General features: G+C 35.3%; 1 protein-coding gene across 1 annotated transcript; it reads right to left on the bottom strand.

The window, feature by feature from the left end:
• Window positions 1–8,067: 8,067 nt before the first annotated feature.
• Window positions 8,068–9,731, bottom strand: LOC138323222 (uncharacterized). The gene has a single exon (XM_069267648.1). The coding sequence runs from the start codon at window positions 9,157–9,159 to the stop codon at window positions 8,689–8,691; it is 471 nt and encodes a 156-aa protein (XP_069123749.1). The 5' UTR covers window positions 9,160–9,731; the 3' UTR covers window positions 8,068–8,688.
• Between the last annotated feature and the right edge of the window lie 3,203 nt (window positions 9,732–12,934).

Raw genomic sequence — 12,934 nt, 5'->3', positions numbered from 1 at the left:
CTCCATATGTATGTGGCATAACTCCACGAGTGCATGTGTAGCATAACATTATATTTTTGCGACATATCCCAATTATGTACTTCATAAGTGTATGACATAATATTAACTCAATGCGTATGTGACATAACTCCATATGTGTGTGACATAACTCCATATGTATATGAAATAAATCCATATGTGTCGTGGCATGACTCCATATGTGTGTAGCATAACTCCATTTGCATGTGTGACATAACTCCATATGTGTGTGGCATAAATCTATATGTACAAAAAATGTATAAATCCAGATGTTTTCTTACGTAAATTATGAACAATTTTAAGCGTATTGGATCTTTCACAAGAACTAACCACATAACAGAAAATCCACGACTTGCTAGTGCTTACAATGAATTGTTGTAACATATTATACCAGCATGATTTTGGTACTGAGGCTGTATTCAGTAAATATGTAGATCTCATCGTTACGGAAATCTGTTAATGCAACGTGGAATTAACAAAAATCTCATGATTACGAATAACTTTGTCATAATTACGAGATAACTTTGTTGTAAATACGAGATACCTAAGTCGTAATTACGGCATACTTTATCGGAATTACGAGATATATTTTTACTCCAAGTGGCACTAACGCAGACTGGGCTTCCATACATCGTGATTTTGCATCTCATTGCATGTAAGCAAAATTATCTTAAAAACGTTTTTTATAATGAACCGAAAAAGATTATTTACAATGCATATAATAAGAAGACAATTGAAACTTGACGTTCATACGTTTTTAAATAGGTTTTTTTTTTTTAAAATTGAGCTCGAGTTTACTAGTACCGACAAACAGATCCAATAAATTTGTATTTCAGTATAACAACTGGCAGTATAAATTGAACAAAACTAAGATAATATTCGCCCAACTGTACTAGCCAAGGCTATTCAGTACAATCGATATTCTCCTTGATACAGTATCGAATAACTTTCGGTAAGTAAGTTAACTAATGAGAGTATCGTACTGAATAGAGAGTATCTTACTGAAATAAATTGGCTAAATAAGCCAGATATCTTGACTAAATACGTTAAACGAAAAGAGTATCGTACTATACCCTTGACTAAATAAGCTAAATAGAGGGTATCGTATTGAACACCTTTGGCTAAATAAGCTAGACCGAGGGAGTATCGTAATAAATATCCATGACTTATGGTGGCTGATCATCTCGTGTTGTTGTGTTGTCGCCTTGTCGTGTTGTCGCCTTGTCGAGTTGTCGCGGTCTCAAACTGCGACAACCCGAGATTTAACAGTTAAAATGTCGACTTGTCGCGTTTTTGAACCGCGACAAGTCGACAACACGACAACACGACAAGTCGACAACACGACAAGTCGACATTTCAAACACGCTAATTAGCGCGTACAGAATCTCGTGTTGTCGCGGTAAAATGTCGACTTGTCGTGTTGTCGAGTTGTCGACTTGTCGTGTTGTCGCCTTGTCGTGTTGTCGACTTGTCGTGTTGTCGAGTTGTCGACTTGTCGCCTTCCTGTTACACATGCGCAAAATCATATGAAATAGCCACTATCTTTGAATATAGAAAACTGAAGTCAGTGCTTGTGAATATTTGGTGTGTTTGTAATATATTCGATGTACAAAATTGTTTAAAAATCATATTTTCCCCATTGTTAACTCTTTTGAAAAGTATTATACTTAACGGAAATTATAATATTAAATTAAATAAATATTAACAAAACAAAGGATGTTGTCAGAACACAGAACAAAAAGGTTTGTATAATGAACAGTGACAGAGACGACAAATGTATATCAACTTAATATTGTAAAATATCCTTTTAAAATATTACATGTTATCAATCGGTTAAGACTTATTATTCAATTTGAAGAATTGAAGAGAACACGGCTGATAAGACGAAATAGTATCTATTATTACTAATTACTGTACTAGGTTATGTGTGTAGTACATCAAACAATAACCTTGATTAAGATCTAATAAAGAATTTGATGTAAAACGATTAGAAAAAAAAATCATAAAAACTTTCATTTAGTCCAAAGCGTTATAGAACAGATAAGGTGTTTTGCCCCATCTTTCTGGTAATTAGTTCATGTATTTTGATCATCAGCATGCATTACAATGTACATAATGTAAGTATTTTTTATAGAATTTATATATTGTACAGTTAAACAGTAAGATTTACCCTGGAAAGTTTGAATGTGTAACTCGACTGCAGTAATTCATACAATAGTATACAAATGCTGGAGCATAGATACTTCCAGGGGATATCAATTTAATGGAACTCTGCATGCAAAAGAAAAGTACACAATTAGTATTTCTGGGTCTAGAAATTCCTAATACACAAAACATGTGTTCATTTTACGAAGTGAATATCATAATTATATAATAATCTTTCTCAAAGCGATCAATTTGTGGTTAAGAGAGGCTTGGCTAATTATGATACATTCAAGTGTAATTGACCTGTGTTAATATGGTCCGAATATGCTAAGTCAATAACAGCAACTCAAGTTACATTACGCAAACATTGCGTTCTTCAGGGCGGTGTCCTATGGTCATAGGGATAACATGGCTGCATGAATGGATGAGATATATCACCCATTCTAACCTCCATACATGTATGAAATATGTATTTAGCGACTTATTTTTGTGTTTCCTTCTTCTTCCTTTTACTTGTTTATTCTCCCCTTTTTCAATGATGAAAATGGTTCGCATAATGGTAATTTCTGGGAAACTAATAGCCAGGATTGCAGTGTACATATACACTCTTTCATATCGGATACGTTTACATACATGTATTGCAAGATTATGTTTTTTTCACAATTGTTAAAATTAGTCACATTTCGCTTTTTGTCGATGACCCTACGCTACATTTGTGATAAATGTAGCGTAGAGTAGTGCCATCATCCGTGGGTCACTGAAGATGGTGTCAATCTAGAGTTACACATATCTTAGCAAGTTTATTACTGAGTCCTGTACATTTATATCGGTTATCGGACTATCAGACGTTCGGACTAATGGGCCTTAGGACTAACGGTCGTTCGGGACGTTCAGATTAACGGGCCTTCGGACTATTAAGCCTTAAGGACAAGGTGGTCACCCAGGCAGGTGACCTATCGACATCATTTTCATTTGTCTTCTATCACCATAAACATAACAATTCCATAATCTTCTCAACTGGTCCGAATTCAACTAAACCTGTTAGGAAACATGTTTAGGATAAGGTAAAGTGTAAAAATCAAGCGGCTGATCTCAACAGGGTAGCAGATCTACATATATATGTAGATATTTGAAAAATCTTATAATGTTGCCACGCCTAGGAATCAAAGTTCAATATACGCTATTCGGATAATATATACATGTACCTATATCATAGATGTTGTATGGCGGCTGGGAACATTTTGTTTTATTAATTACCCGATTTTATTTATTGATTGGTTAAGCTATATGTGCCGTAACTGGGCATGTATTTTTTTCTTCAGGAACTATTGAAAACCATCAGGTTGTTTTAAGGTGTGATAATCATTCAAATGGTCAGAAAACCATATACGATGCCTTGTAAACATTATTTACAAGTCAGAATTTATGCCTTATGTATGTTAATATGAATGCATACCTGCAGTAATCATTTTTTTATTTTCTTATTATTTTATAAAAATGTTAAAATGAAATTGTCGACCACATCTTGGCTTCATAGCCTGACCGCATACGTAATGTCAAAATCATTTTCAGTACTTATTCATACTAGTAAATGTAATTTTCAAAAGGTTGATGGTGAATAAAATATCAAAAAGCTCTTGATTCGTGAGTATGAAAATTACGGCACATACATGTATATAATGCTTTAAAGACCCACTACATGTACCTTTCCGAAACGAAAAATTCAATTAGCATTTGCTTCTTAATTGTTTTCATTTTCATAATATGAATTAACAAAATAGTAGCACATCAAAAATTAAAACAAAATCATTTTTTTCTTATACTGATTATCCAATGAAGACACAGGATTAATTGTCTACATGTAGATGGCGATTCAATAATTTGGACCCATCGGAGTGTCATGTATAGACCATTTTAGACGTTTTATGAGTTTAAATACAAAAATCGGTAAAATCGTAATCTACATGGTGATATATTGTGAGAAGGAATGGATAGATCCCGAGACAAACGGAAATTAGTCCATCTACATGTAGTTTTAACGGTTAAAATCATATTCCTAGTAAGTCTTCACAAAAAAGGTTACTACCGTTGGTAAGAGCAATAATTTTCTTTTCAAAATCCTACACAACTATACAAAGTGCTGTCACTAAGACGAAAGCTGCCGAAAAATTATGCATATATTATAAGCCGGCTTTGATCTTCATCATATAAATGTTTGCACATTATATAAAGAAGGTTGCACATCATATAAAGAAGTGTGTCCAAAATTAAAAGAAATTGTACCGAATATAAAGTTTAATTTTAGCTACATATTATAAAGGAAAATGCATCGAATATCTCGATATAATGACGGAGAATAATGGTAAATGTATCGAAAATAACAACGGAATTTCTGAATATAAAGATAAAAGCAATGCAGATAATAAGATATACATGTACAGTGTATAAGGCTGTATATATGTTATTATCCCGCCCTGGTAGAATAAATAATAACCCAGGCCGTACGTAGCCCGATGTCATTATTTTAAATTATACCAGGGCGGTATAACACCATATGAACCGAAACTGAGGTCCTTATTTTTTGTACTAGATATGTATCTCTAATGTGCATGTTAGTTACAAGAAAAAGCATTGACCATAGGACACCACCCTGAAGAACGCAATGTTTGCGTAATGTAACTTGAGTTGCTGTTATTGACTTAGCATATTCGGACCATATTAACACAGGTCAATTACACTTGAATGTATCATAATTAGCCAAGCCTCTCTTAACCACAAATTGATCGCTTTGAGAAAGATTATTATATAATTATGATATTCACTTCGTAAAATGAACACATGTTTTGTGTATTAGGAATTTCTAGACCCAGAAATACTAATTGTGTACTTTTCTTTTGCATGCAGAGTTCCATTAAATTGATATCCCCTGGAAGTATCTATGCTCCAGCATTTGTATACTATTGTATGAATTACTGCAGTCGAGTTACACATTCAAACTTTCCAGGGTAAATCTTACTGTTTAACTGTACAATATATAAATTCTATAAAAAATACTTACATTATGTACATTGTAATGCATGCTGATGATCAAAATACATGAACTAATTACCAGAAAGATGGGGCACAGCACCTTATCTGTTCTATAACGCTTTGGACTAAATGAAAGTTTTTATGATTTTTTTTCTAATCGTTTTGCATCAAATTCTTTATTAGCCAATCTATAGACAACTTATCACTTTTTGTGTCACAAACCCTTTAAATCAAGGTTATTGTTTGATGTACTACACACATAACCTAGTACAGTAATTAGTAATAATAGATAATATTTCGTCTTATCAGCCGTGTTCTCTTCAATTCTTCAAATTGAATAATAAGTCTTAACCGATTAATAACACAATATTTTAAAAGGATATTTTGCAATATTAAGTTGATATACATTTGTCGTCTCTGTCACTGTTCATTATACAAACATTTTTGTTCTGTGTTCTGACAACATCCTTTGTTTTGTTAATATTTATTTAATTTAATATTATAATTTCCGTTAAGTATAATACTTTTCAAAAGAGTTAACAATGGGGAAAATATAATTTTTAAACAATTTTGTACATCGAATATATTACAAACACACCAAATATTCACAAGCATTGACTTCAGTTTTCTATATTCAAAGATAGTGGCTATTTCATATGATTTGCGCATGTGTAACAGGAAGGCGACAAGTCGACAACTCGACAACACGACAAGTCGACAACACGACAAGGCGACAACACGACAAGTCGACAACTCGACAACACGACAAGTCGACATTTTACCGCGACAACACGAGATTCTGTACGCGCTAATTAGCGTGTTTGAAATGTCGACTTGTCGTGTTGTCGACTTGTCGTGTTGTCGTGTTGTCGACTTGTCGCGGTTCGAAAACGCGACAAGTCGACATTTTAACTGTTAAATCTCGGTTTGTCGCAGTTTGAGACCGCGACAACTCGACAAGGCGACAACACGACAAGGCGACAACACAACAACACGAGATGGCCGTAATCAGCCACCATAATGACTAAATAATCTAATCAGAGAAGTAAATATACTTAACAGACAAGTACTGTACTGAAAACTCGTGGTTCAAAAAGCTACCCCTAAAAGTATCATACTGAACACCAAACTAAAACGAGAAAGTATCGTACTGAATATCCTTGGCTAAATAACATGGGCGCATCGTAAGGATATGATAACTTAAAAATATTGTTCTTGTTTGTACGGATTTTGAACCAGATTTTAACCCTATTCATATACTTCTAGGAGGAACTCTACACTTCCAGTTGAATTCTACTGATAGAATGAAGTTAACTGAGTGTTCTTTATATTTTATAAATAAGATGAACGATAGTACATAATTTTAGTAAACTGTAATATACTCATGTACATTAGAGGTAGTTACATGAAACGGATCTTTTCCAAATTATCATATTAGGTGTCTTATATTTCTTTGAGTTTGTGGTTAATGCGTATCCTTTTCTATTATTTGTATAATTTGATTTATTAATTATTATTAGTAGTAGTATTATCTAATTAACCGAGGATGGATTTATTTTGTCCTCAGCTAATGTGTTGTAATTTGTACCTGTATTTTGCTATTTAATGTACGCTTTTTTATTATGTATTAAATCTTCAATATGAGGGCAAATAAAAAAAAAACCAATAATCTTGGATTTCTTCTGTTGATACGTATTCGAACCACGGGAAATAGAATGTACATTTTATTATAACAAAACGAAATATTGTCCTCATAGACATCAGAATACTTTTAATCCCGTGTATACACGTCAGTACGTTTATGTTATAGATTACTTTTAAACGATGTACTGTGTTATTGACATTCTGTATATATATATTCAGACCACAGATCTAGCTACAACAGACAGCCATATATGTGTCTCTGTGTCGACTAATTCCACTGTATATTCAAAGGTTGAGATAAGTCTAACAAAAGTCGCCCTTGACCTTGAAATAAATGACATTGTGTGCCTTCTAGCGGCCGATTTCAATGGGTACACAAAGGCAATCGTTGAACGATCGGTACCGACGTTCTCTAAGTGGCTCTCAATCGAGCCCAGTACGAGTACAATGTTCCACTTGTGTCATCTTAAATGTGGCAAACTCAGGTGTATAGTTATGGACAAATCATCTTATTAGTTTTATCTCAATAGCATGGCTTCAATGCACGCACGAATAATACATTATCATGTAATTCAATACATTTGCTGAGGTTTCTTTGATAATCGGTCGATGTTTATAAGCTAACATTACCTATGGTTATGAGAAACATGACATGTTTGAATTGCGAAAGTTCACGGGAAAAAAATCGACCCTGAACTTTGTAACTGTACCAAAATGGACCTCAGCCTCGTCACTTGAAGCTTATTGGTTGCAATCACAGGGTTTAGTTTAGTTTATTATATTTACGTCATATCAACAGTCAGGATCATCTGGGATACTGAGTATCATTCCCTGTGTTATTCGATTTATCTTTCAATCGAATTATATTCTTATATCGTTTATCTAGTATATTGTTGTGTAACTTTAGATCTTCAGGATCGATGTGAGATGTTTAACACCTGTGTCAAATGTGGGTTCGAAAGCCATGTAGACCCAAGTTTCCAGTTAATGAGAGTAAGAGTTGGTAGATGGTTTTCTTCGAGGGTTCTGGCTTTAACCCATAAATCAATAAATTAATCCAAAGATAATACAATGAACTGTCAGACAACAGGTCCCTGTGTAGAGGTACCGTATGTTCTATGTTCGCGCCGCCATGTATGTAAATATTGTGTGGGATGGTGTATTATGATCCACGCCAGAGATGTAAACACAACCTTCTCCGCGTCCTCTACTAATAACACAAACACGTAGTTATGTTTCGTGTGCCAGATGCACGTGTATTAACGGTAATCACAAACACACACCAACGCACACCAGGAAACAATCAATAGTAATTAGGTGATATACAACGCCGTACAGGTAACGGATTATATTTAGGTCATGAAAGACTTGGTAGACAAATATGTTACAGATAACAATACATTTTGCATATGTTTGTGAAGAGAAACGCTCTCCCACGCACGTGCATGAAACCAAATCCCCTATTGGACATTTGCCCTCTTCAAAGAAACAATGAACTACAACGTCTTGTAAGTATTTTGTATACTGTATAGAATTTCATAATAAATATATACTTGTACAACTAACGCAGTTACGGATCTCGGACTTCCTCGACACATACGCACGCCAAACAACAAAGACACTTTCACGCAAACGCACACATCTTACACGCGCCCAACACATATGTTCGTGATAACACACACACACAACTGTATATCATTACTATCCAAGATAAATAACCTTTTCTCCGTTTTCATTGAGATTCATATTAATGATTCATGACTAGCAATACTCAAACTGATTCAACTCTACACATTATAAATTAACCCTCGACTAAAAACATCTAACATTATAAATAGCATAACAGATAAGCTAATCTCGAAAGTGTAGACCCTCGTCTAAAGGTATAGCTATATCATTAATGATAAAATCGTCATCAAAGTTTAAACACTGAGATAAAATGACGGTAGCTTTTACCGTAATGTCACCAAATATCGCATGCGATTGTTTCACAAGCCTGTCTTTTAAAGCTCTTTTCGTTTCCTCTGCATCTTCTTGACAAATTGGTTTTGACACAAACGTATGCATCTTACGCCCACCTTCGATATACCGCCAGCGGATGCTGCCCAGCTGGTCCCGAGCCATGAGTCCTGCTCCAAGGGGAATACCGTTCACAAGGCGGGGCAGCTTTTTGATGACACTGTTTGGAATATCTGCATCACTGTAGACTGTTTGGAATGATATTTGAAGTAGAAAGCAGTGTTGTTCGTCCTCTGTTTTCCGATGAGACTGCACCAAGCGCCCGGCATCCCGGGGGGAAATGGTGAAATGGGAGTTAGACATTTGGCGGGAGGGACTTTGAGGGGAGGTAATCCAATCTCGAGATGTATCCACTGGCTGGGAAGGTCTATTCACAACACTTATATTTAGACTTTCCAATTCACGACCGAACAGTCTTTCAAGGTCGCCTAGGGAAGCCACCGTTAAACCGTAGTATACATCCGCCGAAAATATTCCTTTATCCGAACGTCCCTCTACACCGGATATTAATGACTTCTGGAACACACTCCGGCTTCCAATACACAGCTATGCCAAATACGTAAACTGAAATGCTCTTTTCATTGGTGACATTTGGTTTTGTAACCTTCTGTTGTAATTCAAGGTTATATGGAAGTGTTTGACTAATGTTCTATTCAGATGAGTGCATTTTGATTTTGCATAATGCTGAATAGTTTTTTATGAAATATTCATTTCAATGTTAAATGTGAATCCCACCGCTAAGCTTTAAACACACGTTGTAGAGTTCACACCGTCCTAGGGTTAGTTGTTTTGGCTATCAACAGATAAAACCACAGCCTGAGTGTGCATAGTCTCCAAGTCAGGCACGTGTGGTGGTGTGTGTAGCCGAGATCTGACTGTTTCTTTTTCTGGTTTGTACGTTAGTACACATACACGTCAGGTAGGGGGTGCACATATGTGTATTATGAACTAGGTGGCATATCGCTTACATCATGTAGGTACATGTGTATATACTCGCCCCACACTGACACAGATTCGCCGCGCGCTGTGAATATTGGTAGGGGGTACCTTATCCATTTAATATGACGTCAACACCTGCCCGATTACCGGTAAATGTTCCAAAGGCTTTAGTCTTCGTCACATTTAAAATCTTGGCGGAAACTTCGCCAACATTTGTTTGGACACGAAATGTCTAATGGGCTAATGGATTATTCAATTTTAAATATGTTTTGTTTTGTGTTCATTGTGTGTCGATAGTCAGTTGTGTTTGATCCTGACTGTATTGGCCTAACTAGCGGATCAATATACCTATCAGCCCAGGATTACCTGCATTTATAGCACCATGAATGCCCAATGATTATCAAACAACGCCTTTAAACAGCAAGTGATACTACGAAGGGATTATTACCCTATTATGAAAATATATATAAACATTTAAATCAAAGATAATTGTTTACAAATTGTATCATATGATATACAGTTATTTAAGCCACCAGTTTGCCTCGTTGAATGTAAATCGATCGTAACACATGTTCATAAAATATAACCATTTGTGTGTTTTTGTGTCCGTGTGCTTATGTTTAAGGGCCTAGGTTAAAAAACGAAATATTGTTTTAGGAAGTAAACAATAAAAGACAATGTGCAACAGGGAAAATATTTTTTTCTCTGAATATGATAAATCGCAATTTGAAATCAACTATTTTTGGAAAACAATGTACACATACATTGTATTCTGTAACATTTTGCAATTGAACTAATAGAAAAAAAATGTGCTATGAATTTTTTTTTTGTGAAAATGAATTTGGTGTATGTGTTTTTTCCTTGCTGGCTAATAGGTTTCAGAAAACCAACGAGACATAAAACTGAAAATAACACAACCATGGCCTTACATAGAGTCATACATATGTATGGCCTATACAGACTTTCAACCGTCAATGTTAACAATCTACCTTTTAACATATTCTGTTGTTTAATATTTAATATTTTGATGTATTCTGCTTCGTATCATATTTGAATTATGCATCTGACTCGGCAGCTGTGGGCTGTCTATATTTTGTAACTATCATGTATTCAGATTCCGTTCAGAAAAGTCACATGCCTTATTTATGAACATTACACGTGCAGGTGTAAAATTCTGTAGGGCATGATTTACGATTAATTTGAAGCGAACATGTTATTATCTATACAGTATTTGAATTTCGAGTTGTGTTACTCATCAAACTAACAATCGACGTGTGATAATTTTGATGTAGTCAGAATGAGCTTCCACGTTGTCGAGTGCCCGTGTGGCATTTTCATTTGTGACCGTTTTCAAGTGACACCCGCCCTGACGAGCAATTTGATTTTATTGTAGAAACCTATCAATGCAAAGTAAGCTGTAAGCAACATATGTTTATAAAATTTATGAACATTCCAAAGGTATGCACATGTTATCAATTGACGGATTTAACACATTGACCAACATTAAGTTTATATTTTGGAGAGAATAGTCACGATACATTTGGCCGTCCGAGTCACATCTCCGACCACAGGGATAGTGTTCGGTTTAGATCTCCGACCCCGGGGGTAGTGTTTGGTTTAGATCTCCGACCCCAGAGATAGTGTTCGGTTTAGATCTCCGACCCCGGGGGTAGTGTTCGGTTTAGATCTCCGACCCTGGGGGTAGTGTTTGGTTTAGATCTCCGACCCCGGGGATAGTGTTTGGTTTAGATCTCCGACCCCAAGGATAGTGTTCGGTTTAGATCTCCGACCCCGGGGGTAGTGTTTGGTTTAGATCTCCGACCCCGGGGGTAGTGTTTGGTTTAGATCTCCGACTTCGGGGGTAGTGTTTGGTTTACCAGATAGCTTGTAAGTGTATATAATGTAACTCATGATGTGGATATTATATGAAATGTGACGAACAAGAGAGAGCAACAGTTTAAGTCTTAATTATTATCACCATCATCATTATCATCATCATCATCATCACGAATTTCACCGTTCTCTTCATCTATCAACCCTTCAATACATGTCTTTGAAAACTCTTCCTTACAAATGTGTTTGTTTGCTGCGATAATTGGTGTGAATCTCTAAACATGAAAAGGCAGTGTGGCATGGTTTGCTCTCCAGAGTTCATTCTCCTATTACCAGTAGACATATTCACATAGTACAAAATCACACTACAAGTACACACCGCATACAGGAGAGAGCGTCCTTATATGACCTTGGCTGTCCTTATATGACCTTAGCTGTCCTTATATGACCTTAGCTGTTATCACGATATTTATCAACCAACCAACAGAACAAAAAATTAAAATCAGTTATTAAAAAAATCATTATGGTTTTAATTCAATAAGCAATGCTCCAAACAAATATTACACAATGCATACGGAACTTTCAGTACATTTTTAGATACGAAAATGTGACGACAGATACGTAAAATGACATATATACATAATTTGGTGTTATTTTAATGAATTACAAGATTTATAGGAAGATTAATGGAGTTCCTTTATGTGCTGGAAGTGTTATTATACGATTGTTTTATCACCCCATTGATACATTATAATTGCCAAATCGTTGAGGACTGCGTATCGGTATCTATGCATCAGCCTAACGACCATCTTTATCCACATATCAGATTTGACAGGACCTGGTTTTCTTGAAGAATCTATTACATAACCTTTTCTACAGACTGCATTCACCGTTAACGGACGAACCAGTTCATTGCTAGAAGCAGCATTCTACCTTTGTTCCAGCTGTCTCAATCTGATAAACTCGGATGTGGGATTATCTGGAGAGAAAATAGAACCAAATGTCTTAATCACATGACTTATGTAGTTAAATAAACAGAAGGATGACAGCTTCAAGGCAGAAATTGTTAGGAAGAAACTATTTGTTGTTTTTTGGGATAATGCAATGAGGATAAATGGTACAATACAAAACATAACTCATATTTTTGCTGCACTGTTCTTAATATTTGAACGATACTAATTCTATAAGTCATTGTTCACATAAAACTTTTCTTGTGTTTTGAATTCTGACAAACAATTGTGCACGATTATAAACTCGTATTTAAATGGAAAAATGCACCTTTTATAAACAAAGCACCTATAATACT

Source organism: Argopecten irradians, chromosome 5 (assembly GCF_041381155.1).
Source record: "Argopecten irradians isolate NY chromosome 5, Ai_NY, whole genome shotgun sequence".
Lineage (NCBI taxonomy): Eukaryota > Metazoa > Mollusca > Bivalvia > Pectinida > Pectinidae > Argopecten > Argopecten irradians.
The sequence above is the reverse complement of the archived record's forward strand: the minus strand, read 5'-3'. Positions and strand labels throughout refer to the sequence as shown.

What these genes read in the sequence shown, in the direction of transcription:
- LOC138323222 (XM_069267648.1), bottom strand. Translation starts at nt 9,159, where the DNA reads ATGTCTAACTCCCATTTCACCATTTCCCCCCGGGATGCCGGGCGCTTG.